Source organism: Eschrichtius robustus, chromosome 2, assembly GCF_028021215.1.
Source record: "Eschrichtius robustus isolate mEscRob2 chromosome 2, mEscRob2.pri, whole genome shotgun sequence".
NCBI classification, from domain to species: Eukaryota; Metazoa; Chordata; class Mammalia; order Artiodactyla; family Eschrichtiidae; genus Eschrichtius; species Eschrichtius robustus.
This window is the reverse complement of record NC_090825.1, coordinates 173,257,091-173,282,163: the sequence shown is the minus strand read 5'-3', so window position 1 is coordinate 173,282,163 and position 25,073 is coordinate 173,257,091. Positions and strand designations below refer to the sequence as shown.

The 25,073-nt window shown below is 55.4% G+C and overlaps 3 protein-coding genes across 3 annotated transcripts; 1 reads left to right on the top strand and 2 right to left on the bottom strand.

The window, feature by feature from the left end:
* Positions 1–1,416: 1,416 nt before the first annotated feature.
* On the bottom strand, positions 1,417–7,720 carry NDUFA7 (NADH:ubiquinone oxidoreductase subunit A7). Its single transcript, XM_068537089.1, has 4 exons — positions 7,635–7,720; positions 7,131–7,180; positions 3,024–3,173; positions 1,417–1,635 (listed from the first exon to the last, which is right to left on the bottom strand). Exons 1-4 carry the CDS (start codon positions 7,683–7,685, stop codon positions 1,545–1,547), a joined length of 342 nt encoding a protein of 113 aa, XP_068393190.1. The 5' UTR covers positions 7,686–7,720; the 3' UTR covers positions 1,417–1,544.
* Positions 7,721–7,800: 80 nt separating this feature from the next.
* RPS28 (ribosomal protein S28) lies at positions 7,801–8,967 on the top strand. The gene is made up of 4 exons (XM_068534924.1): positions 7,801–7,890; positions 7,985–8,032; positions 8,551–8,684; positions 8,891–8,967. Exons 1-3 carry the CDS (start codon positions 7,852–7,854, stop codon positions 8,671–8,673), a joined length of 210 nt encoding a protein of 69 aa, XP_068391025.1. The 5' UTR covers positions 7,801–7,851; the 3' UTR covers positions 8,674–8,684; positions 8,891–8,967.
* Positions 8,968–9,145: 178 nt separating this feature from the next.
* On the bottom strand, positions 9,146–22,500 carry KANK3 (KN motif and ankyrin repeat domains 3). Its single transcript, XM_068534922.1, has 11 exons — positions 22,479–22,500; positions 18,792–18,908; positions 16,727–18,001; positions 16,542–16,641; positions 16,141–16,338; positions 15,945–16,029; positions 15,247–15,463; positions 10,856–10,998; positions 10,528–10,728; positions 10,357–10,455; positions 9,146–9,411 (listed from the first exon to the last, which is right to left on the bottom strand). The coding sequence occupies exons 2-11, from the start codon at positions 18,823–18,825 to the stop codon at positions 9,334–9,336; spliced, it is 2,430 nt and encodes an 809-aa protein (XP_068391023.1). The 5' UTR covers positions 18,826–18,908; positions 22,479–22,500; the 3' UTR covers positions 9,146–9,333.
* Between the last annotated feature and the right edge of the window lie 2,573 nt (positions 22,501–25,073).

Genomic DNA, 25,073 nt, shown 5'->3' with positions numbered 1-25,073 from the left:
CGGTGTCTAGTGAGGGCCCGCATCCTCATTGACAACCATCTTTTCACTGCTACCTCACTTGGCAGAAGAAGGCTGGGTCATAATACTTTGTTCAGGAACTTTCAATGGCACATCTTGCCTGGGGTCTTTAAAAGCCCTCCAGGACTTCCCTGGTGGCACAGTGGTTAAGAATCCACCTGCCAATGAAGGGGACACAGGTTCAAGCCCTGGTCCGAGAAGATCCCACATGCCGCGGAGCAACTAAGCCCGTGCGCCACAACTACTGAGCCTGCGCTCTAGAGCCTGCAAGCCACAGCTACTGAAGCCTGTGCCCCTAGAGCCCACGCTCCGCAGCAAGAGAAGCCACCGCAATGAGAGGCCCGCGCACCGCAATGAAGAGTAGCCCCCGGCTCGCCGCAACTAGAGAAAGCCCACGTGCAGCAAGGAAGACCCAACACAGCCAAAAATAAATAAATAAATTAAAAAAAAAAAAAAAAGCCCTCCAGCGTTACCCTCCTTGTGGCCTCTGCACACCCTGCCCAGCCCTCCTGATCTTTCTGAATCGAATTCATCCTTTGTTCCAACCAGAATCCCACCTCCTCCAGGAAGCCTTCCCAGCCTTTTCTTCTCATAAGCATTTAGCATTTGTACCACCCACTCTTGGGGCACTTATACCTCCTCCTGGGACTGTGACCCTTTTCCTGCCTTGCTCCAAGCTTCCAAAGGGCGGGCCAGCCTCAACACTCTCCTGGCATACAGCTGATCTTCACCTACTGATGGGTTTGGGGGTTCTTCCACAGGGCAGCCACAACACTCCCCCACCTGAGGTCACTGCGTGGCTCCCCTTCGCTCCTACAACCAAATCAAGGCCATTTCCTTTTCAGCTTTCACTCCCTGCTTATTCCTCCACAGAAAGAAGCCCCTTCCTTTCCTGGGCTGACTCTGCCTCGCGCCCCCCAGGCCCACACAGAAACGTTCCTGGCTCAGGGAGGCCTTTCCCCACTGGCCTAGGTGAGCCTTCTCTGTGAGCCACCTCACGGTCCTCTGCCGTCCCTGCTGAGCGGCAGGGTGGTCAAGGTCAGGCAGGAGCCGCACTGGGAGGCTGCTGGTGAATGTCCGCACAAGCAATGGCTAGGAGAGCTCTCGGGAGAGAGGGAAGCGAGCCGTTTTTGTTCCGCCGCACTGTCCTTTACAGTCAGTGCCCCCAAACACCCCGAGGTCCTGGAACCCGCTCTGACACTCTCAGAGTTAGGGCCAGGCCCTTGAGAAAGGGACGGTGACATCTCTGTGCCCAGTGACAGCACGTCACCCTGGAGCTCGAGGACCACTATCCTCCCCTGCTCCTGGAGCGTTCATGGGATTAAGAGATTCGGCACCAACTTCACCCTGAAATTCAAGTAAGCCCGTGTGTCCTTTCAAAAGTAAAAACAGAAGCGATTCTGGAGAACTCAATATATATTTTTTATAAATTAGGTCACGTTCTCCCCAGAGGGAATCCAAAGTCCAAGGAAGAGGAAGCACTCCAGTGGCCCTGAGGGCTTAGCCAGGCACCCTGGGGCACAGTGTCACAGGTAAGGCTGATCCTTGGACAGCTCCCACCTCTTTATAGGAGGAGCTGGTGTCACAGCCTTCTTCTCAGTGGCTGCTACAGCCGAGCTGGAAGATGAAAACAGACTTGAGTTAGGCCCAGGGTTCCAAAGAACAGTGTGGAGGAAGCTGAGGGAGACCCCCCTGCCCCGGCAGGAACACATCTGCTGACACCATGGATCTGGAGGCCAGAGTGCAGGGTGTTTCAGAATGTCCAGAGCCCTCCAATGGGGTCCCCCAAAGGGTGAGCTGACAAGCCCCCTTTCTGCCCCGAGCCCCGCGTGAACCCCTGGTCGGCGTGCCTTGGCTCCTGGTCCCAGAACCAGCATGAATAGCTGGGCTCCTCCTCCAGCACCCCTTCCCACTCGCACCCCACTCCCGCTGCCCCAGAACAGGACACTGGCAGAAGGGCCAAGGACCACCACTGGGGGTCTGGGCAAACTGCTTTGAAATCATGCTTCTACTACCCGCCAGCTGTGTGACCCAGGCAGGTCACTTGGCCTCTCTGTGCCTCAATTTCTTCTTCTGCAGCAGGGGCCATCACTGCCTAACTCATGGAGTTATCAGGAGGCAGATATGGCACTGACTCCATTCCTGAGCTTACAGATTTTAATTATGAGGATTAATCCTCATAATGACTCTGCTATAGACAGAATGTGTCCCCACAAAATCCATATGTTGAAACCCTATGCCCCAGCGTGATGATGTTATGGGGTGGAGCCTTTGGGAGGTGACTAGATCATGAAGGTGAAGCCCTCATGAATGGGGTTAGTGCCCTTGTAAGAGACCCTAGAGACCTCTTGCCCCTTCCAACATGTGAGGACATGGCAAAAAGATACCATCTGTGGGGACTTCCCTGGCGGTCCAGTGTTAGGTCTCAGTGCTTCCACTGCAAGGGGCATGGGTTCGATCCCTGGTTGGGGAACTAAGACCCCACATGCTGCGTGGTGTGGCAAAAATAAGGATACCATCTATAAATCAAGCAAGTGCCAGACACTGAATCTGCAGGGACCTTGAACTTGGACTTCCCAGCTTCCAGAACTACGAGAAACAATTTTCTGTTGTTTATAAGCCACCCAGTCTGTGGGATTCTGTCCCAGCAGAACTCTCTAAAGTAAATAACATTATTGTTCCTGTTTAATTAAAAGACAATGCCTGAGGCCAGAGACCGAAGTGGGTTTTGAGGGGCCTGAGGTTTATACAATTCTCTCTTTAAGAAGAATATAAAATTACAAAAACAACAATGCCTGGGCTTCTTCCAAGGCCCTTGAAGGGCCCTTGGAGATTCCTCTGCTTTGCAGGAAACCCACCCAGGGTGGGTAGGGATTCATGAGCTCTCAGATGAAAAGCCCCCGGCAGTACATTTCCTGCCACAGTTGATGCTCAACAGACTTGGGACCTTGAAAAGCACAAGCAGGAGAGGGCTGGTCGCAGGAGGGGTGCTGAGGCATCCTCACCTCTCTGCTGGCTTCCCTGACGCCAGCGCCTTCTGTGAGGACATGACGATCGAGGGCGGCGTGGCTTCCCGGCGGCCATCACGTGTACAGTAGTAATTGTTGGAGAGTTTGTGGCTGGGGCCCACGGGGAGCTTGGGAGGAGGCTGAGTTCTGAGGAGAAAGAACATGGGCACTGAAACAAAAATGACAAGTCGTTCTCACTGCGTGGCTGGGCTGGAACATGGGCCCATCACCTCAGTCACGAGGCTTGGGGTCGGCAGCCCCTGGGATGTGCTGCAGGCCAGGGGTATCCCTTGATACAATGCCATGACCATATGCCTGGGGAGGGTCCAATGCCCAGAACCAGGTGGGAGCCCCTGCACTGGATGTGAAGGTGCTGGAAGGCCAGGCCTGGGTCTGCCCCACCACAGGTCCCCGACCTGCCCCAGATGTGGCAGGTATGGAGGACCCTTTCATGAGGGAGGCCTGTTCCCACCCCTCCATGGCCCAGAGCTTGGCAGCTGGCCTCATTTCCACCGCAGGTCCTCGGGAAATGAAGAGGCTGGGGCCTGGGACTCTGCCCATCACCTACCAAGTAATCATGGTCAGCAAACGCTGGGGAAACAACCCCAGACTTGGCTCATTCTGAGGGTCTTTGTCCCCAAAGGCCAGGCTGCAGAACCTCTGGGTTTCCAGTTCTCTCCGGAACTCTCTGAAGAAGTCTACTGGGATCAAGCCTTATTACTCAAAGAGCATTTTGTCCTCTGAGGTCTCTGCTGCCACCTCGTGGTCGCTGCCACCAGAGGGGGAGCGAACAGAGCTCTGTCCTCGCTTGGACTAAACCCTGGGGTCAATGTACAAAGTTTGAGGCCTGAAAACAAATCGCTAACCTCGCTAACAAAAGACGCTAACAAAAAAAAAACAAACAAAATCGCTAACAAAAGATGAGCTTCCCTGGAAACCATTGCAGAGGGGGAGGGCAGAAAAGATAGAAAAATCATAAACAGATCGGGTTCTCATTCATCTGTGTTTTTTTGTTTTTTTAAAATTTATTTATTTGGCTGCATTGGGTCTTCTTTGCTGTGCATGGGCTTTCTCTAGTTGTGGAGAGTGGGGGCTACTCTTCGTTGCAGTGCGCGGGCTTCTCATTGCGGTGGCTTCTCTTGTTGCGGAGCACGGCCTCTAGGCATGCAGGCTTCAGTAGTTGTGGCTCGCGGGCTCTAGAGCTCAGGCTCAGTAGTTGTGGTGCACGGGCTTAGTTGCTCCACGGCATGTGGGATCTTCCCGGAGCAGGGCTCGAACCCGTGTCCCCTGCATTGGCAGGCGGTTTGTTAAGTACTGCGCCACCGGGGAAGTCCCTCATCTGGGTTTTTAACCAACTTTTTTCTGATAATCATTTTGCCAGGACTTAAGTTTTTCTTAAAACAAATGATAGTCATTGTACCAAAGGAAAAAAAAGAAATACAGATAAAAACAAAGTTTAAAAACTTAATATTAAAAGCATTATTCTAATTCCCTGGCAGTCCAGTGGTTAGGACTCGGCGCTTTCACTGCTATGGCCTGGGTTCGATCCCTGATCAGGGAACTAAGATCCCACAAGCCGTGCGGCACGGCCAAAAAAATGTTTTTTAATAAATAAAAAATAAATTAGGGACTTCCCTGGTAGCGCAGTGGTTAAGAATCCACCTGTCCATGCAAGGGACGCGGGTTCGAGCCCTGGTCTGGGAGGATCCCACATGCCACAGAGCAACTAAGCCCGTGTGCCATAACCACTGAGCCTGAGTGCCACAACTACTGAAGCCCGAGCGCCTAGAGCCCATGCTCTGCAACGAGAAGCCACCGCAATGAGAAGCCTGCACACCGCAACGAAGAGTAGCCCCCGATCGCCGCAACTAGAGAAAGCCCGTGCGCAGCAACGAAGACCCAATGCAGCCAAAAATAAATAAACAAATATATTTTTTAAAACTTTAAAAAAAATCAAATAGGACTTCCTGGTGGCGCAGTGGTTAAGAATCTGCCTGCTAATGCAGGGGACATGGGTTCGAGCCCTGGTCCAGGAAGATCCCACATGCTACGGAGCAACGAAGCCCATGCGCTGCAACTACTGAGCCTGAGCTCTAGAGCCCGTGAGCCACAACTACTGAAGCCCGCGCACCTAGAGCCCGTGCTCCGCAACAAGAGAAGCCACCGCAATGAGAAGCCCACGCACCACAACAAAGAGTAGCCCCCGGGCTTCCCTGGTGGTGCAGTGGTTGAGAATCCACCTGCCAATGCAGGGGACACGGGTTCGAGCCCTGGTCTGGGAAGATCCCACATGCCGCGGAGCAACTGGGCCCGTGAGCCACAACTACTGAGCCTGCGCGTCTGGAGCCTGTGCTCCGCAACAAGAGAGGCCGCGATAGTGAGAGGCCCGCGCACCGCGATGAAGAGTGGCCCCCGCTCGCCGCAACTAGAGGAAGCCCTCGCACAGAAACGAAGACCCAATGCAGCCAAAAATAAATAAATAAATTAAAAAAAAAAAAAAAAAAGAGTAGCCCCCGCTTGCTGCAACTAGAGAAAGCCCGTGCGCAGCAATGAAGACCCAACGCAGCCAAAAATAAATAAATAAATAGGGCTTCCCTGGTGGTGCAGTGGTTGAGAATCTGCCTGCCAATGCAGGGGACACGGGTTCGAGCCCTGGTCTGGGAAGATCCCACATGCCGCGGAGCAACTGGGCCCGTGAGCCACAACTACTGAGCCTGCGCGTCTGGAGCCTGTGCTCCGCAACAAGAGAGGCCGCGACAGTGAGAGACCCGCGCACCGCGATGAAGAGTGGCCCCCGCTCGCCGCAACTAGAGAAAGCCCTCGCACGGAAACGAAGACCCAACACACCCAAAAATAAATAAATAAATAAATTTATATAAATAAATAAATAAAATTTTTTAAGTACATAAAATAAAATAAATAAAAGCAATATCCTGTGTTGAAGTTAGAATCTGCTTAACCCCTGGAGTGCAGAGATGACCCTCTGTTGGGCAGGGACCAACAGAAAACGAGCAGAGAAAGGATAAAAAGAACCAGCGCCCAACGGAAAGGCCTAAATGAATCACTAGGGGGCGCCATTATCCTTTAAAAAAAAAAAAAGCTGAAAATTTTACAAAACTGTTTCCTCAACTGTATCAAGTACCCTGGATGGAAAAGCAATTTAAAACTTTTGATATTTGGAATCAGTCACAACATGTAGCATTCACATAGATTTGGTTATTTTAATGTTATTGTTCTTCTTTTCATGCTAACCCTCCATGGCTGCCTTACCTTTGCCGGCCACTCATACATACCGCTATTCCCCATTCCTCAAAGTGTTTCAGCCACACTAGCCTCCTTCCTACTTCTGGCTCTGCTGGGCTGCACGGCCTTGGCACTTACTGCTCCCTCTGCCCGGAATGTTTTCTTTAATAACTATCCTTTGGCATTTCAGGTGACTCAAATGTCAATCCCTGAGGCCTTTGCTGATTACCTGATCTGAGGTAGCCGCCCTCCAGCTTATTCACTTTGTTTTGTCTTCAGAGCATTCTAGAACAATGTTTTTTACTTGCTGTGTTCATTTCCCTACTATGTTATGTTTCTCCCTCCTCCCCAGGATATGAGCTCCATGAAAGGAGTGAGAAGAATTTTTCCTGTTCGCACTGGTATCCCAGAGGGCTGAGGACACAGCAGGGGTTTGTAAATGTCAAGTAATTTTTGGACTCAAATGAGTTTGAAATCAAGACACTTCTGGGTTCAAATCCCAGCTGTGACTTGCTGGCTTCTGAGTGATTTTATTTAAGCAAATGATTTAGTCTCTCCGAGCCTCAAATATTTTCATGTGTAGCTTGGGGATGATAAGACTAACCAGCAGGGCCACACTTAGGACTGCAAATCACACTGAGGATTCCCACTCATAATTCAAGCCCCATCTGGTTGTTCCACGAGCACCACTCTCCGACATAGTCCAGCAAGATTAAAGGCAAACCTCCGCCTCCACAGCAAGCTAGGCGGCTGGAGGCAGGATTTCAGCCCAGTGTTTCAGGGGTCTAAAAGAACAGGGGTTTTGTTTTTGATGGAAGAAGGACAGGATTGCAGTCCGGGCAGCGAGCGGGGCTTGCTCACCGCTTGGAGATCTCCTGGTAACGCAGCTGCAGCTTCGCCTGCAAGTCTTGCTGTGGGAGAAAGAGAGGAAGGAGGTCAGCCCGCAGGGCACCCCAGAAGAGAAGGCCAGCGAACCTTGGGCAGTCCGGGGCTGGACAAATGAAGGGAAGGCGGGAGATGGGCATTTGGCGACAAGGATATGGGCCCTGGAGGTGAACAGGAAAGCTGGGGGCCGGGGCCACAAGATCCAAAGCTAAGAAGGACTAGGTAAATCCCAGGCCTGAGTGGGACCCCAGCCAAGAGAGGGCCAAGGGCTGGGGGTGGAGGTGGGCGTGCCCTGGGCTGGAAGGGTCAAGAGTTGGAGGTTCCGGGCTGAGCGCGGGGTCCCGTCTTATTAGAGGAATCTCGGCACCACTGGCCTCAGCCCCAGAGGTGCAGGAGGGGGGTGAGTAACGGGAGCGTGTCCGGGGCGCACGGAGCCCACAGCCCCACCCTCCCCAGTGCAGCCCTTCCCGCCCCGCGCACCCCGGATGCCCAGTTCCGCAGCCGCTGGATGAAGCGGGTAGCAGACGCCATCCTTCCCCTGCGCTGAAGGGCACCGGTGACGTCTCTCCCGCGAGGACTGCTGGGAACATGGAGTATGGTCTCGCGAGAGCGGGAGTGGGCGGGGTTAGGACGCCATATAAACGTTCTCTCCGAAGCACGTGACTCCTCTACGCCCGACAGGCGCCGCGCCACCATCATGGATACGAGCCGTGTGCAGCCCATCAAGCTTGCCAGGGTGAGGCGGAAGCCCGGGTTTGAGGGCCCGGATGAGGGAGGAAGGAGTAGGGGAACCGGGTGGTCCAGATCTGATCCCAGCTTCTTTACCCCAGGTCACCAAGGTGCTGGGCAGGACCGGTTCGCAGGGACAGTGCACGCAGGTGAGCTGGAGAGACGAGGAGGCGGGGGCTTGGGGGGGTCTGGGGTCTGAGTCTCCGATGATGACTTCTGTGCCCTGATATCTGAGAACCGATACGTACCCTTTTTTCTAAAGCTCACGGAGGGTCCGAGCCTTTGCCGAGGGCTTGCCCACCGGGTCTGGGCTCGGTCGACTTCTTTCCTCGGGTTCTGACATACCTCGTTCTCCTGGCTTAGCCAATCCCAACGACCACTGTGTAGCTCCACGCCTCACGATTGTGCTTCCGTCCCCGACGGGCCCAGAGCGGCAGTTGTCCCCCACAAGTGGCTTTTTCTGGCGCTCGAGAGCTTTGTTCTCCACGCCTCGTCCCCTCTCCGGCTTCTCTCCCGGCCCAGGCCTACTTCCCAGGCTCAGTCCCCTTTTTAAGTGTGTCTAAGCAGACACGTTCTCTGAATCTAAATCAGCTGTCTATCCCACGGTGCGACTTGGTGGCCGACCCTGACTTCTTCCCGGCCCCCCCCCTCCGCGTCAACCCCATAGGTGCGCGTAGAATTCATGGACGACACGAGCCGCTCCATCATCCGAAACGTGAAAGGCCCCGTGCGCGAGGGCGACGTGCTCACCCTATTGGAGTCAGAGCGAGAGGCTCGGAGGCTGCGCTGAACTTGGGACTGGTGAGTGCACAACTGGAGTGGGAAACAGAGTAGGTCCCTGTTAGACCTTTGGCTGGTGGTAGGGAGGTTTCGCCAAGCATACTGATGAGGGGCTCTTGGTGGCGGGGTGTGAAGAAAGGGTTTGCTGAGATTGGCAAGACGGGGGAGGGAGTTTGCCACTTGCTGAGGGGGACCTGTCAGCATCTCATACTTGGGTTTGTTTACAGGGTCCTGGATGTCTGGGTCGACCACCTGGCCCACGAGGATGATCTGCTGTTAATAAAGCGTTTATATTCTGTGTAAACTTGGGGTTTTGTCTGGGTTGCCACTAAGCTTATAAAACTCTCCCATGGGACCCTCAGATGGTCTGCACTGACCCACTGCACCCTGGAAGGGGGGCGGGGAGGTTGTCTTCCCCAACAACGCGTTTTCTTTTTGAGGGAGAACCACGTGTCTGTGTGTATCTCCAAAACAAGACAAGCTGAGTTAGGAATGTTTTATTAAGGGAGAAGGTTGGAGGAGTGAGTGGACCAGAGTGCCTCAGGCCCCACCTCACCCTGCAGAGTTCAAGCTGAGCCCCTCCCTGTGGACCCTGACCCTTGCTGTGCCCTGAGGTCGAGGTGGGCAAGGGAAAGCTCTCCCCCAATCCAGGTCCAGTGTGTCAGGCTAGTCACTGAGGTGGGGGGTCCTCTCCACTGTCACTGCAGCCTCCTTCACTAGGCTTGGCCGTGGTTCGGTCAGAGGGCAGCTGGTGAGAGAGGTTGAGGGGGGGCTCCTGTCAGTCTCCTGTAGGCAGGACACTGGCTTTCAGCCCCCTTAGACTCAGGGCTGCTTAGCCTAGTGGAGGTCTTGCCTCTGTCCACTGACCTTGCCTAAGCAGGAACCCCACCTTTTACAGCAGAGCCAGAGCACCTGGGCTTGAATCCCGCCTCTGTCCCATGTGACCTGGAAGAGGCACTTGGCCTCCCTGGCTCCTTTCCCCCATCTCTACAGGAGAGTGCGGGACGGCTAGGCTCACAGCATGAGTTGGTGTTTTGCTTCGTTTTGGGTTCTTTAGGCATGTGGGATCTTAGTTCCCTGACCAGGGATTGAACCCATGCCCCCTGCAACGGAAGTGCGGAGTCCTAACCACTGGTCTGCCAGGGAATTCCCAGGATGATTTTTAATTATGAAAGTGCTGAGAACAGCCTGGCACTTGCCTTTTGAACATAAGCCTCTCCCCCTTGGGGACAAACTGAGTGCTCTGCCCCCAAACCAGCCCTTCCTGCCTGCTGCTGGCAAACTCATCGTCTCCAACCCTGAAGCTCTGACTTGTGGGGAGCCTGCACCCCCTCCCCTGCCCCCTCACTCTAAAGAGCCCCTTATTCCTTTGCTGTGAGCCTCCCTGGGGGCAGTAACAGGCAGTCCACTGACACGACATGGTCTGACCTAGGTCTGACAGCTCTACTCTGACCTTACGGCATGTCCCCTCTGGAGGCCTCAGGTTCATGACCTGTAAAGTGAAGGTGTGTCTAGCCCTTGGGTGTTCTGCAGGTTGAACATCAAATCCCAGCCACACAGAATTCAGACACAGGTTCCCCACCCCTGGTACTCCCCCGGGGTGCATGAAGAGAAGCCACCTTCCTGGGGCTCACTTGGGATCCTTGAGCTGTGCAGCTGGGAAACTGTCTCTTGGGGCTGGGGCTGCACTCACCAGGGGACCGGGCTGGCCTGAGCTCAGGTGGGCATGCAGCAGGGCGGCCACCTCGTCCTGCTCAGCCTCCAGGGCAATGGCCAGGGCACTGGTGCCCTCCTGAGGGATGATAGGGACAGTCAGGTCCCTGAACCAAGGTGTGACTACCCCACCAGCCCCATGGTGGCTCACGTTGTCCAGGAGGGCGGGGTCGCAGCCTGGCTGGGCCAGGAGCAACCGGACAGTGTCCAGGCGCCCATACTCGCTGGCGCACATCAGTGCTGTGGCCCCATCTGCATCCTGCACGTTCACATCTGCCCCACATGCCAGCAGGGCCGCTACCGTGTCCTGGCGGCCGTGGCTGATGGCCAGCATGAGGGCTGTCTGTCCCGTCTGGGGAATGGGAAAGAAGGGGACAGGGCTGGTGTGGGCTCCGGGGGAAAAGGGGGGTCACAGACATCTGGCTCCAGAAGTGGAAAAGACCCCTGGACTTGGAGCCAGGGAGGAGGTATCTACACACCTGGCTGGCCTTGGCATTAACACTGCCCATGCGGAAGAGCCTCTGGACCACGGCCATGTCCTCCTCTCGCCCCACAGAGGTGAGTGCGGCCAGCATGAGGGCGGAGTAGCCAGCTCGATTCTGGTGGTCAATCTTGCAGACCCCTGGGAGAGAGAAGAGGGGTCAGTCCACCAAGAAGCCGACACCCCCTAGTCCACTCGCCTCCCTCCAAGCCTCAGGTTCATTTGTTCAGTCAGGTTGGTCACTGAGGGTCATGCGTGATTTTACTGTTCCCTCTGCCTACAAAGCTCTCCCCCCAAGATCCACATGGCTCCTCCCTTACCTTCAGGGTTCTGCTCGCATCTCATCTCAGTGAAGTTTCCTCACCTCCCTATTTCAAACTGTGTTCGGGGCTTCGTTCTGTCCGCTGCTGTATCCCCCAGTACCTAGAGTAATACCTGCCACCTAGTAGCTGCTCGATAAATGAGATAAATGGACGTCTCTATTTTCACGGCTACTACCCACCAAGCCACCACTGTTGATCCCCCAGAGAAATGCCAGCCGGACCCCCCTGGTGTCCAAGTCCACTCCAGTTTCCATGCAGCAGCCAGAAAGAGATCAAAAGAAATTTGGCCCCGTCACCTATTTAGAGCCCTCCTGTGTCTCCCCACTGCACCTGGAATACAGGCCGTTGTTCACCACCGCCTCTGAGGCTCTGTTATCAACTTCTGTTCCTTCCTCTAGAGTTGTCCTTTCTCCCCCAAGCCTATGTTCAGATTGAATTGTGTCCGACCCCCCCACCCCGCCCCGCCAAAAGATATGTTGAGCTCCTAACACCCAGTACCTGTGAACGTGGCCTTAATTGGAAATAAGATCTTTGCAAACCATAATCAAGTTAAGATGAGGTCATTATGGTAGGCCCTAATTCCATATGACTGGTATCCTCAGAAGAAGCAAAGACAAAGAGCTATGTGATGCAGAAGGCAGAGAAGACAAGCTGCCATAAGCCGCGGAACACTATGGGTTGCAGGCAACCACCAGAAGCTTGGAGAAAGGCACAGAACAGATTCTCCCTCTGAGCCCTTAAGAAGGAAACAGCCCTGCCAACATCTTGATTTTGGACTTTCTGCGAGAAAATGAATTTCTCTTTTCAACCACCCACGTTGTGGTACTTCGTGGCACTTTTTTACAGCAGCCCTAGGAAACTAACAGCCTGGTTACTGCTGCCCATCCTTCCGAACTGAACACAGACATCAGCTCCATTTCTTCTGGGGTCAGTTCTGTTACCATCCTGGCCCTCTTCCTCACAGCACAGCACCTACTTCTGGACCTCATTCCCCAGAATGTTTAACGCTCATGTACCCCACCATTCTGAAAGCTCCACAAGTCTAGGGACAGTCTGCAGAGACGAATGGGTGGGAGAGGTTTGGGGAAAGGAGTGGATCAGGGTCATGGAGAGGGTGCCCTAGTGAGAGGGGATCTGAGACAACCGGCTGGGGAGTAAAAGGGTTAAGTCAGGATTAAGGGTGTTCCCTAGTTGTGTGGCATACTCTCTAGGTGTCCATTCCATCCACAAGCTTCTGTGACCCTGGTGGAGGGTGTTGGGCACAGAAGGGGGCTCAGAGAAATAACCAAAGTGGGGTCTCTGCAGCTAGCCAGGGGACCCATCTATTTTCCCTCTCCCTTTCCCTTCCCTGAGGCCTTGCTAAGCTAAAGGATCACCCTGTTTCTTGATTCCCTCCCCTCGTTTTATTTTGTCATGGCCCTTACCCCTATTGGAAATTATGTTTACTTGACAATTATCAAGTAAAATTGATAATTATCTCCGTTCCCCCCACACACACACCCAGAGCCCCTGTTCATGAAAGCTTATTCATTCATTCAACAAACACTTGAGGGTCTACTGTGTGCCCCACTGGGGTCTGCCAGGCAAGTAGGCTGAGGTGAGGGGTGGGTATGGGGACGGGTTTGAAGGGTACATAAAGGAGTAGTTAATGATAGGCCAGGAGGCAAGGAGACAGAACAGTGAAATGGGGTGGGAGCAATGGATACTGGTCCCACGAGGTTCAAGGATTGTGGGAGTTGGGCAACAGGAGACAGTGAGCTGAGATGTTGGAATGTGAGAGTTCAGGAGAGAATGCTAGGAAGTGAGATTATGGAGGGGGCATAGTTACTGATGACATCAAGGTGTTGTGGTGACCTTACAAGTGTAAGGCTGATGTCAGGGTGAAGGGAGAGGAGTAGTTCAAGGAACTGAGAAGGGACTTTCCTGGCAGTCCAGGGGTTAAAACTCCATGCTTCCACTGCAGGGGGTGCAGGTTCGATCCCTGGTTGGGGAACTAAGATCCCACATGCCTTGTGGAATAGCCAGAAAAAAAATAAATAAATAAAGTAACTGAGAAGCCAGGAAGTGGGAGGGATCATTCATCAGGAAACTGATATTGGTGAGGATTAGGCTGGAGAGGAGGAGAACCAGCCAGGAGCTAAGATTCAAGAAATGAAGAGTGACGAGGTGAGAGGGAGAAGTCAGAAGGGGCGGAGGGAGTAGTGGTCTGATCAATTAGAGGCTCCAAGATGGGACTAAAGGAGGAAGGGGAAACGGTCTGGAAATGGAGATAAAGAACAAGGAGGACACAGCCATGTCCAGGCCCTTCATTCCAGGGAGATGAGAGGAAACAGCCCCTGCGTGGAGGGTGCACTGAGGGCTCTGGGTCCGGGGGGAGGGGAGGGCCAGAGGGGCTGACCCATGTGAGAACCAGAAGGCCCACGGCAAGGTCTGGAAAGTTGGAGCTGAAGGGGGGGGGGCGTGTTCAAATGCAGGGAATAAGAGGATCCAAGGAGACTCGGGCCTTGCAACCAAGATGACTGCCTTGCCACCCTCCACAGCCCCAGTCCTCAGCCCCCTTTAAGACAGGAGTTGCCGGGCTTCCCTGGTGGTGCAGCGGTTGAGAATTCACCTGCCAATGCAGGGGACACGGGTTCGAGCCCTGATCTGGGAAGATCCCACATGCCGCGGAGCAACTGGGCCCGTGAGCCACAACAACTGAGCCTGCACGTCTGGAGCCTGTGCTCCGCAACAAGAGAGGCCGCGACAGTGAGAGACCCGCGCACCACGATGAAGAGTGGCCCCCGCTCGCCACAACTAGAGAAAGCCCTCGCACAGAAACGAAGGCCCAACACAGCCGAAAATAAATAAATAAATTTATTTAAAAAAAAAAAAGAAAAGAACTTAAGCTTAAAAAAAGAAAAAGACAGGAGCTGCCCAGGAAATACCTTTTTTTTTTTTTTTTGGCCGCGCAGCATGTGGGATCTTAGTTCCCTGACCAGGGATCGAACCCGCACCCCCTGCATTGGAAGTGTGGAGTCTTAACCACTGGACCGCCGGGGAAGTCCCAGGAAATACCTTTTGAATTCATGCATTGTCCCCTCCTCCCAAGCCCCAGCTCCATGTCCAGCCCAGAGCAGCTGTGCCCTTCCCCACCCCGTCACCAAGACCTGCAGAAATGGGATGGATCTGTGTATTTAGGGGGATGGCATGCGGGATGGGACAGCAGGACCTGCCTCAGCCTGCAGTGAGAATGAGAGGCAGGGCAGGCCCCAGAGGATACTGGACCTGAAGGAGGACACCCAGGAGAGCTCTTGGTGGACAATCAGTTTGTCTACTGTCCACTCTCCCCTCTGCTGTGAGTCCCATGGGGGTGGCCCACCCCCATCCTGGCACTGCACTGGTACCTGGAAGGCTCTCAATATGTGTCTGTGGGCTCAGCAACACCTGAATGTGTGTATCTCTGCTCCAGAGGGGGAAACGTTGAGACAGATGATAGAAATGTGTGTGAGATGGGGCCATTGCAGAACCTGGTGGTGGAGGACTGCAGGCCCAGTGTCCCAGCCCGGGAGGCAGTCACAGTCCTGACCAGTCAGTACCTCCCCTGGAGGCTGAAGAGGCAGTGGATGGATATTGGGGCTCAGGAACGAGGTGAACGCCAAGGCTGGAGATTCAGGGACAGAAGGCATGGGGACCATTGACTGACCTGCGTGCCTGGCGTTGTTCTACGTGTGTGTTATCACAATTGCCCAGAGAGGGAGGCATTGCATCCCCCGTTTCACAAAGGAGGAAGCTAAAGCTGGTGAGATGAAGTAATTCCTCTACATTTAGGTCTAACCAATCCCAAAGCCCAGAATACCCTCCCCCTGCAAAGTGAGAGGCAGGTCAGGGCAGAGCTCACAGCTCAGAGCGGTCAATCTATCCACAACGGGTCATGTAACCTCCAGAGAATGGCCAGTGGTGCCCTCTGCCTGGCCAGCCCTTCTCTGCATCCTTCTCCAGGTCCTCCCAGCCAGGACCTGCCCAGATTCTCCCTTCCCTGGCTCCCTATTCCCTGCTGCCCTCCCCACCCCTCCTCAATGCTGACCTGTATCCAGCAGCAAGCTCGCGATGGCCAGGTTCCCATGGGACACGCTGTAGTGCAGGGCTGTGTTCCCGTTGCCATCCGTCAGGTTCACCACGTGCTCCAGCAGCTCACGTCCCAGGCGCACCACCGCGCCCAGCACCCCGGCCACGGGCTCCGCTTGAGAGCGCCGCTGGCTCGACACTCGAAACCACTCCTGGGCCACCAGGCGCGCCGCGCCCTGCCAGGACGGGGGGAAACACATCGGCGAGGGTCCAGGACTGGGTGGCAGGGAGGGTGTGGGGGCGGGACTGGGAACCCAGGCAGGGGAGGATGGTCGCCCCTAGGGCCACGCCCCTTTCGAGGAGGGAGGACAGTTAGTGTGGGTATCCGGCTCGAGGGGGCAGGGATGCTCCCCTTCTGAGGAAGAGGCTGTGGAAGAAGCTGAAGTGGCGGAAGGCGGTGAGCGCTTGTCTTTGGGGAGTCCGGGAGTGGGGCTGGGGCTTGGGGCGGACCCCTTTTGGGAAATCAGAGAAAGATCAGCCCTGTCCTGGAGCGAAGAGCCCTTTGGAGAGCTTGGGATCCGTGGAGGGCCCTGGCGCGAGGTGACGGAACTTGGGACCCTCCTAACTCTAAAGAACCCGATGCTCTTCCCTAGGTAGGCGTCAGAGGAGGTCCCTGGCGGGCCTATGACTCCTGCGAAGGCCTCTCCCCGCACTCACACTGTCGCGGGCGACTCCGCGGGGCCGGCTCAGCTGCCGTTGCAGCGCTGCGCACGCCTCCCTCAAACGCGGGCTCAGCTCGCACCTACTGCCAGGGAGACGGAGACAGGGAGAGGCTAAGGAGGGGTTGGGATGGGGAGTGGGGTGACGGGAAAGAGAGCAGCCGTTCCTATTCCGTGTCCGCGGCGCTGCTCACCTCCCCTGCGCACCCGGCTGAGGCTCTGGCTCTGCCTCCGGCTCGGGGTCCCGGGCCTCCCCGCCGCTGGGAGGGCCAGGGGTCCCAGAGTCGGATCCCCCGCCGCTGTCGTCTCCTGAGCCCGACGAACTGCTCCTCGGGAGCTCGGCAGCGCCGTCCTCGCTGTCGCTGTCGCCCTCGCTGGATGAGCTCTCGTACCTGGGGGCAGGGTGGGAGGCATCTGCTGAGCCTCCCCTGGGGGCTCATCCTGGAGTCCTGCGAGGTGGGAGTGGCTGTTCCCATCTTACAGATGAGGACACTGAGGCTTGCCAAGACCACGCCGCGAGCGAGGGGCAGGGCTGGGATTCAAACCCCATTCCAGTCCCAGAAGATGCTGCCATGGGGAGAGGGAAAGTGCTCACTCTCCGTTGAGGACCCCAACAAACTGCAGGCTCTTGGGTCCGGGGCTGGGTTGGGCGCCAGGTGTACCGTCTCTCCTCTTCATAATGGATTTGAGGGTACCTGGCGGAGATCAGATGAAGACACTGAGTTCGAATTCGGTGGCCAGCAAACCAGGGCTCAGCGAGGGACGGGGAGGGGGACTCACCCGCGGGTGCCACTGCCCTGTCCCCATCCGTGGGTCCGGGCAGGTTCTCCTGCGTCAGGGCAGGGGCCTCCACAGCGGGCTCGGTCTGCGTGGCCCTCTCGGCACAACCCCACGGGGTCTGGGTGGCAGCCTCGCACGGCTGGGGCCGGGCCGCCACCGCTGCCTGCGCCTCCTCGGCAGCCTCGCGGGCCTCCTCCAGCTCGCACAGGCGACCCCGCAGGAGCTCGTTCACCCCGCGCTGATGTTCCAGGCTGGCGCGAAGCAGCTCCAGCTCGCGCTCGGCGGCCGCGGGCAGCCCCAGCAGAGCCTCCGTCACCCACGCTTCCGCCTCGAGGGTCTCGGGAGCTGCCCCCACGCCGGCCTCCTGGGTCTCGGGCACGGCCTGGGCTCCCGCCTCTTGAGTCTCCGGCACAGTCTGGGTGCCTGTATCCCGCGTCTGGGGCGCCCCGTCGAGGACCTGCAGCGCACCCTCGCTGAGGCTAGAAGCCGACCCGTCGGGGCCGTCAGCCCCGGGGCTGGCCCTGGCGCGAACGCCGCGATCAGAGGTGGCCAGGCGCTCGGTGAGCCGCCGCAGCTGAGCAAGCTTGTCCGGGCGCGCCTCGGCCTCCCCGTCGGGCTCGGGCTGCCGGCGCCCAGCAAGCAACCGCGCCTTCTCGGCGCGCAGCGCGCGCACCTGCTCCTGCAGCTCGGGCAGCGCGCGCGCCTGCTCCTCGAGCTCGCGCAGACGCCGCAGCGCCGCGGCCATCTGCTCGCGCACCAGCTGCAGTTGCGCAGGGCCGGGCGAGGCCAGGGCCGGGTTGGGGGCGGGACTGCTGTGGCCGGACCCGCGCGGGCTGCGCGGGATCGCGCGGCCGGGGCTGGGCACGCACTCGTGCGCCTGCGCTAGCTCCAACCGCCGGCTGGTCTCCAGGAGCGTGTGCTCGACGCGCGGATTGCGCACGGGTGCGCGCGGCGATAGCGGCGGCAGCATCAGCCCCGACGGCGCGCCCGGGGAGAGAGCGCCCGGTGCTCCGCCATCGTCACTGGCCAGGGACTCGCAGGATGTCCAGGCGCCTGGGCTACGCGCGCCTGTGAGGCCGGCCCGTGGCGCGCGGGGGCGGCGCGCGGGCGGGGGGCCCGGGGCGCGGCGGGCGGCGGGGCCGCGCTCCAGCTCCTCCACGTACTTGAGGAAGTCCAGGTCCAGGTGGAAGCCATAGGGCGTCTCCACCGAATAGGGCGAACTCGGGCTGCGAGCTCCCCCAGTCGCGCTGGGGCACAGGCGAGGGCCGCCCAGTTCTGTGGGCATGATAGGGGCGTGGAGGGGCGTCAAGCCGGAGAGACCCGGAGAGCGCGTCCCCACTGCCCCACGACACGCCTGCACGACTCCACCTGCACCAAACCCTGCACACCTGGATTGCACACCCAAGGCTTAAACGCCTCTCTGCTCCCAAAAAGTCGAGCGTTCACGTGTTAATTGAGCACCTACTATGTACCAAGCACTTTTCTAGGTGCTGCGGACATAGCAGTGAACAAGACAAGCATCCCTGCCCTCTTATAGGAGACAGATAAACACAGTCGTTCCAAATGGTGCTTAGGGCAATAATAATAATTCCAAGATGAAATAGAGAATAACTGACAGACTTGGGCTCTGGCTGTCAGGGCAGATTTCCTGAGGAGGGGACTTACAAGTTGAGCCCTGAATGAGGGGGAGGAAGCAGCTGAGACAGGAGGTTCCTAAAAGAAAACAGCCCATGCAGAGGCCCTGGGGTGGAATGACCAGGGTGGGCCTGAGTAAGAGCCGGTGGAGGCGAGGATGTACAGAGCAGAGGGAAGGAAGGGAGGGAGGAGAGGAGTAGAAGATGTGGGCTTGGACCAGACTGTGGGGAACCTTCTGGGCCACCATGAGGAGATGGAGTTTTATTCCACCTGTGACAGGGCACCAGAGGCAGATTTTAAGCCATGACATTGTCCACCTTTATAAAGGGCCCTCTGGCCACTCTGCAAAGGAGGGAGCTGCAGGGCTGTGTCTGCATCTGGGTGCCAAGTGTGGATCTGTACACATGCAAATCCCATTTTGCACACTTACCAGGCAGGTTCTGATTCAGGGCAAACTTGGCCATGTTTCCTGGAGTAGCCCCCAGAGGGGGTGAGAGTGGGGCTGGGCCCTGTCCCTCTGGCTGTGCCTCTGGGGTCAGTCCGGACTCTGAGTGAGTAAACAGACCCAAGAGGTCCTCTCCACCACCACCCCAACACCCCACACACACAGAGGCCCTCTCCTCCCTCCTCCCTCCTCCCTCAAGTGGCCTTGAAAGTTTGGAATGGGGACTTCCCTGGTGGCGCAGTGGTTAAGAATCCACCTGCCAATGCAGGGGACACAGGTTCGAGCCCTGGTCCAAGAAGATCCCTCATGCCACGAAGCAATTAAGCCCGTGCACCACAGCTACTGAGCCTGTGCTCTAGAGCCCGTGAGCCACAACTACTGAGCCCTCGTGCCACAACTACTGAAGCCTGTGCGCCTAGAGCCCGTGCTCTGAAACAAGAGAAGCCACCGCAATGAGAAGCCCACACACCGCAACGAAGAGTAGCCCCCGCTCACCGCAACTAGAGAGAGCCCGCGTGCAGCAATGAAGACCCAACGCAGCCAAAGTTAAATAAATTAAATAAATAAATTTATATTAAAAAAAAAAGAAAGTTTGGAATGAATGACTGTGGGGACCCTCACATGCCAGGCCTCAGCCTGCTGGGCAGGAGGAGGCAGGAAGGGCATCAAAAGGAGAAGAGAGGGGAATTCCCTGGTAGTCCAGTGGTTAGGAATCCGTGCTTCCACGGTAAGGGCAAGGGTTCGATCCCTGGTTGGGGAACTAGGATCCTGCATGCCACATGGCGTGGCAAAAAAAAAAAAAAAGAGGATGATGGTCAAGAGAACAAGAGCAGCTGGGGCGGGGGCAGGGTGAGGTGCATTCCAGACCTGCTGAGTTTTCTTCGGTCCCTGGGGAAAATTAGAAATTGATGCTCAAAGGGGTGGAGTGTGAACATTCAGAAGAGGAAGGCGAGGGTTGGAAGCCCTTCGAGGGCTCATGTACATCTGAATTTATACCAGGGTCACTTGTGAGATCCTTTAGGAATGATGGAGAGTTGTGGGCCAGATGCACCAAGGATGCAAATCAATGGATACCAGTCTTCCTGGGATGTCTCTACTGGAGTGCCACAGGGCTCTGCCCTTGGCTTGTAAGAGATTGTAGTGGAACCACAAGCACCCAGGTTGTCAGAGCTGTGGCTAGGGAATTCCCTGGTCGTCCAGTGGTTAGGATTCGGTGCTTTCACCGCTGAGGGCCCGGGTTCAATCCCTGGTCAGGGAACTAAGATCCCACAAGCCGTGCCATGTATTGAGGCCAAAAACAAGAAAACAAAACAAAACTACAAAAACAAACAAACAAACAAAAAACCCAGAGCTGTGGCTATGCTTAGGGCTAAAGGGATAGAGACACTTCAGGTGATGTGATGGAGGCTCTAAGAAACTGGGGAGATTAGGCCACATCTAATAATGTGATATTTAACAAGGACAAATATTGAGTCCAGAAATTTGATTCAGAGAGCATAGGGCAGGAAAGATGGGGTTTTGAAGAGCTCACATGAAAAACCCTCAGGGAAGGGAAAGCAGCTTGTATCGAGTGTCTACTCTATGCCTGGCCTGATTAAATGTAAATCCCCCCAACAAGTATAATCCTGCAAGGTAGGATGTTTCCCCCTTTTCCAGATGGGGGAAATGAAGGCATAAAGCAGTTAAGTCAATTGCCTATGGGAAATGCCCTCAGACTGGGCTTTCATCTTCTGGGGGAGACCTCTTGTCTGCCCAGCCCTCCACCAGCAGGTGCCTGCCAGACCCGATCTGTACTCTTCCTGACCTACTGCCCATCTGTGCTAACCACCTGGCAACCTTCCCAGTCACCCCTTCTGGTCTCTTGCACTCCTGATGACCACCTGCGTGCCTAATACCCACCAGCAACTGAGCACCCATTGGTCTACCTGACTCATTCTGCTCCGCAGCTGGGGGAACCCTCCCACTCACCATCTCTGTCCAGCCTGGGTCCCTGACACCTCCCCCAACCCACCCCAAGGAGGGAGAGTGACAGGGAACTTCCAGTCCTGAAGCAGCTGTTTCCCGTCCCCTCACACTGGCTGTAAGGGGCCGGCCAGCAGGGCAATACGGAGGACAGCCAGTGCCTCTCAGGACTTGTTTTCAGGAAACTGCCAGGGAAGAGCTGGGTCATGGAAAAAACCTGGGCTGGGGCTTAGGGGTCTGGGCTTGCCTCACACACAGCTGGCCGTGTGACTCCGTGGAGTCAGCGCCCCCCCCCCCCCAGGGACCTGGTTACACCCAAATCTGAGACCCTGGGAATTCAAAAAAACAGCTGTGAGCCATTCCTAAGACCCAAACCAGCTGGAGCAGCCAGACCCAGAGACTGACCTGAAAAATGGGTGGATGCCCCAAGAATGGTAAATAAAAATATGCCAATGACTTTTGCCATTTACTACGGGCTAGCCTCTATTCTAAGCAATTTATGGGTGTTAACTTAAACAAAAATCCTAGGTAAACCCTTTGAGGTAGGTTATTCTTTCCCCCATTGTGCAGATGGAGAAACTGAGACACAGTGATTAAGTGACCCAGCCAAAGTCGTACATGGGCAGAAGCAGGATTTGAACCCAGCAGCTTTGCCAGTGTTTCTGCATTGACCCCTCCACTTGACGGCCTTCTATAAACAGCCCTCCCCTCCGCAGGAGGGGCAAAGAGCCAGAGGGGGTCGGCCCTCCCAGCCTGCACTCCCGCCTGTCCCCTGCGTGTGTCCCCGATGGGAAGAGCAGGCCCAAACCGTGGCGGCTCCAGGGGCTGCAGCCTCACCGGAGTGGAGGCGTGCAACTGCCCTCCCCTCTCTTCCGCTCCCTGCCCGAGCTGGCAAGGTTAGATCCGGATCCTCTGCCTGAGACCCCCTTATTACGCCGTCAGAGCCCACGCCACACGCCCCCACTCCCGCCCCAGGGACTATTTTGGGACTCCGAGCTGTGCTCACAAAACCTGAGGGGTGGGGTACGAGGCGGACAGTGCAGATCCCGGTCTTGGGGAGGGGGCGTCTTCCCGGACTGAGGCTCTGGGTGGTGGCACCCCCTAACTTTGGGGCGGGACTCTCAGACCCCTGAAGTGGGAGTGGAGGCTGATGATGGGGGGAGGGGGAGGTACTGAGGTCAGCACCCCCCACCCCCCTGTCCCCTCAGGACGGCCTCACGGAGACAGAGCAGTTTCCTACAGGAAACGCCGCCGGGCGGTTCCATCCGTTGTCCATTGTCTGCCGGCCCGGGGGCCATCCGTCCCTCCCCCCAACACCGTTTCCGAATCGCCCCCCGCCACACACACACACACACACACGCACACACACTCAGGTCCAGAGCGAGGGGATGGACCCGGGTCCCCAAGCTGTCCAGGAGGGACTCTGTGAAAGCATCCCGAAGTCGGTTGCGGCGCCAGGGGGCGAACAAAACCCCCCACTTCGCTCCTGAAGGGCGGGAAGTAGGAGACCTCAAGAATCCAGAGCCCCCCGACTCTGCTCGCCGCCCACCCGGGACTCCCAGTGTGGGAGGGGTCCCAGCCAGAGGACACAGCGCCCGCCCCGTCGCAGCGCGCTGAGCCCGCAAAGGGGCTAGAAGCGCAGCGCCCCTTCCCGCTGCGTACCCTGATCCCCCCAGGACCCCATCGGTGCCCCGAAAGCTGGCGCTTTACCTGAAGCCGCAGCCGCAGCCGCGCCCGCACCCGAGCCCGCCCCCTCGAAGCTCGGGGACCGGTTATCAAGGCCTTGACTCTAACTGACGGCCACGTCAGCCAACCAGCGTTTCCATGCTCTCCGAAACTGTCCAATGGTGAGGCGGGATGGACCGCATTGTCCCGGCGCTGAGAGTGTGGGGAGTGGCTTGGGGTGGGGCCTGGAGTGACTGCCCGTGAGGGCGTTCGGGTCCGTAGTGGAGAGCGCAGAGTGGTGCCCAGCTCAGGGCTAAAGAGCTTGGATATGATCCACAGGGGACAGGGAGCCTCGGGAACACTCTAAGCCGGACAGTTTACCCGGTGGGATTTGTGTATTTGGAAGATACCTTGGGTGGAAGCTGGAAGGACTGACGCTCCTGTCCCAGTGTCTGGGTGAGGGACCTGGACCCTGGATCTTTCCCACCGCAGCGCCTTTGCGCATGCTACTCAATCTTCCTGAACTGTTCTTCCCTGCACCTGTTCACTTGGCCACCTTCTCCTGCCTCTGGGGGCTCAACCTGTGTGTTCCAGTCCCCTAAAGGCCTAACGTGGACCTTCTCCAGTCACTATCTTTCCAGTCACTCTGTTTTATGAATCTAATAGCTATATACTTTCAATATCTGAAAAAAATCTATTATTTATTTGTTTCCTTGTTTGCCATCTGTCTCCCCATAAGGACAGGGAACTGATTGATTTTGGCCCCTGTTTCATCCAGTGCCCCGAGCACACAGTAGGTACTTAATAAATGTTTGTTGAAGAAACAGACTCACAGATATAGAGAACAGACTTGTGGTTGCCAAGTGGGAGGAGGGGTGGGGGAGGGAAGGATTGGGAGTTTGGGATTAGCAGATGCAAACTATTATATATAGAATGGGTAAACAACAAGGTCGTACTATATAGCACAGGGAACTATTTCAATATCCTGTGATAAACCATAATGGAAAAGAATAGGAAAAAGAATATATATATATATATATATATATATATATATATATATATATATATATATAACTGAATCACTTTGCCGTGCAGCAGAAATTAACACAACATTGTAAATCAACTATACCTCAATAGCTTTTTTTAAATAAATTTATTTATTTATTTTTGGCTGTGTTGGGTCTTTGTTGCTGCACGCAAGCTTTCTCTAGTTGCGGCGAGCGGGGGCTACTCTTCATTGCGGTGCACCGGCTTCTCATTGCGGTGGCTTCTCTTGTTGCGGAGCACGGGCTCTAGGCGTGCGGGCTTTAGTAGTTGCGGCACGCGGGCTCTAGAGCGCAGGCTCAGTAGTTGTGGCGCACGGGCTTTGTTGCTCCGTGGCATGTGGGATCTTCCAGGACCAGGGCTCGAACCCGTGTCCCCTGCATTGGCAGGCGGATTCTTAACCACTGTGCCACCAGGGAAGTCCTACCTCAATAAAATTTTTAAAAAATGTTTGTTTAAAGAATGATTTGAAATTACATTGAACTCTTTAACCCATTTGGAAAATATTATGATCGAAAGTGAGTCTACAGATTTTTCCCCTATTAATTTAGCATTTATTGAGCACCTACGGTGTTCCAGGCACTGTGCAGGTCCTTGAGGGGAACATAATCCCTGCCATCCTGGGCCTCAAAGCTGAGAGGAGGAGACAGATTTTCAAGCTATGGTTTATGGTAAGGGGGTAACAGGGATGGGAGCTGGAGTCTATGGGAAGAGAAAAGGGGACACATCATTGTCGTAGAGGATCTGGGGAGACAGCCTGTAGGGATGACACTTAAGGAAAGGTACTCCAGACAGGAGAAAATGCACATGCAAAGGAAGATATGGTGAACTTTGACTAAGTCATGATGTTGGTGGGAGGGGAGCTGGAGGGACAGGCAGAAGGGTGTGTCTGAAGCAGCTCAGACTTTATCTGATAAAATGGGGCCCACTGGAGGCAGGTTACTTTATTCCAGGATTCATCTCTCTATTTGTCCCAGTGCCGCTCTGTTTTAACTACAGTAGCTTTAGAATATATTTTAATATCTGATACTCCACTTTTTGCAAAATTCCTGGGCTATTTTCATTGTCTTTTTTTTTTCTTCCAGATAAACTGTAGAATCCTGTCAAGTTTCCCCTATAAAAACTACAATGGAATTAAAAAAATTTTTTTTAATAAAATAAAATGCATTACAAAACAGAAACAGGGACTTCCCTGGTGGACCAGCAGTCAAGACTCCACGCTCCCAATGCAGGGGGCCCGGGTTTGATCCCTGGTCAGGGAATTAGATCCCACACGCCACAACTAAAAGCTCCCACATGCCACAATTTAAAAAAAAAAAAAAATCCCACAGGCCTCAGTGAAGATCCTGCACGCAGCAACGAAGATTCTGTGTGCCACAACTAAAGACCAGGCTCAGCCAAATAAATAAATAAATATTAAAACAACAACAACAACAAAAACAGAAACAGACTCACAGTCTTCAAAAACAAACTTATGGTTACCAAATGGGAAAGGTGGGGGGGAAGGGATAAATTAGAGGAGTTTGAGATTAACATATACACACTACTATGTATAAAATAGATAATCAACAAGGACCTACCCTGTATAGCACAGGG

What these genes read in the sequence shown, in the direction of transcription:
- NDUFA7 (XM_068537089.1), bottom strand. Translation starts at nt 7,685, where the DNA reads ATGGCGTCTGCTACCCGCTTCATCCAGCGGCTGCGGAACTGGGCATCC. An exon ending in TGCGGAACTGGGCATCCGGG is followed by an intron (nt 7,181 to 7,634) that starts GTGCGCGGGGCG and finishes TTTCTCCCACAG; the next exon opens with CAAGACTTGCAGGCGAAGCT. An exon ending in TACCAGGAGATCTCCAAGCG is followed by an intron (nt 3,174 to 7,130) that starts GTGAGCAAGCCC and finishes CTTTCTCCTCAG; the next exon opens with AACTCAGCCTCCTCCCAAGC.
- RPS28 (XM_068534924.1), top strand. Translation starts at nt 7,852, where the DNA reads ATGGATACGAGCCGTGTGCAGCCCATCAAGCTTGCCAGG. An exon ending in AGCCCATCAAGCTTGCCAGG is followed by an intron (nt 7,891 to 7,984) that starts GTGAGGCGGAAG and finishes TCTTTACCCCAG; the next exon opens with GTCACCAAGGTGCTGGGCAG. An exon ending in CGCAGGGACAGTGCACGCAG is followed by an intron (nt 8,033 to 8,550) that starts GTGAGCTGGAGA and finishes TCAACCCCATAG; the next exon opens with GTGCGCGTAGAATTCATGGA.
- KANK3 (XM_068534922.1), bottom strand. Translation starts at nt 18,825, where the DNA reads ATGGCCAAGTTTGCCCTGAATCAGAACCTGCCTG. An exon ending in CCTGAATCAGAACCTGCCTG is followed by an intron (nt 18,002 to 18,791) that starts GTAAGTGTGCAA and finishes TCATGCCCACAG; the next exon opens with AACTGGGCGGCCCTCGCCTG. An exon ending in ACCCCGCCCTCCTGGACAAC is followed by an intron (nt 10,456 to 10,527) that starts GTGAGCCACCAT and finishes ATCATCCCTCAG; the next exon opens with GAGGGCACCAGTGCCCTGGC.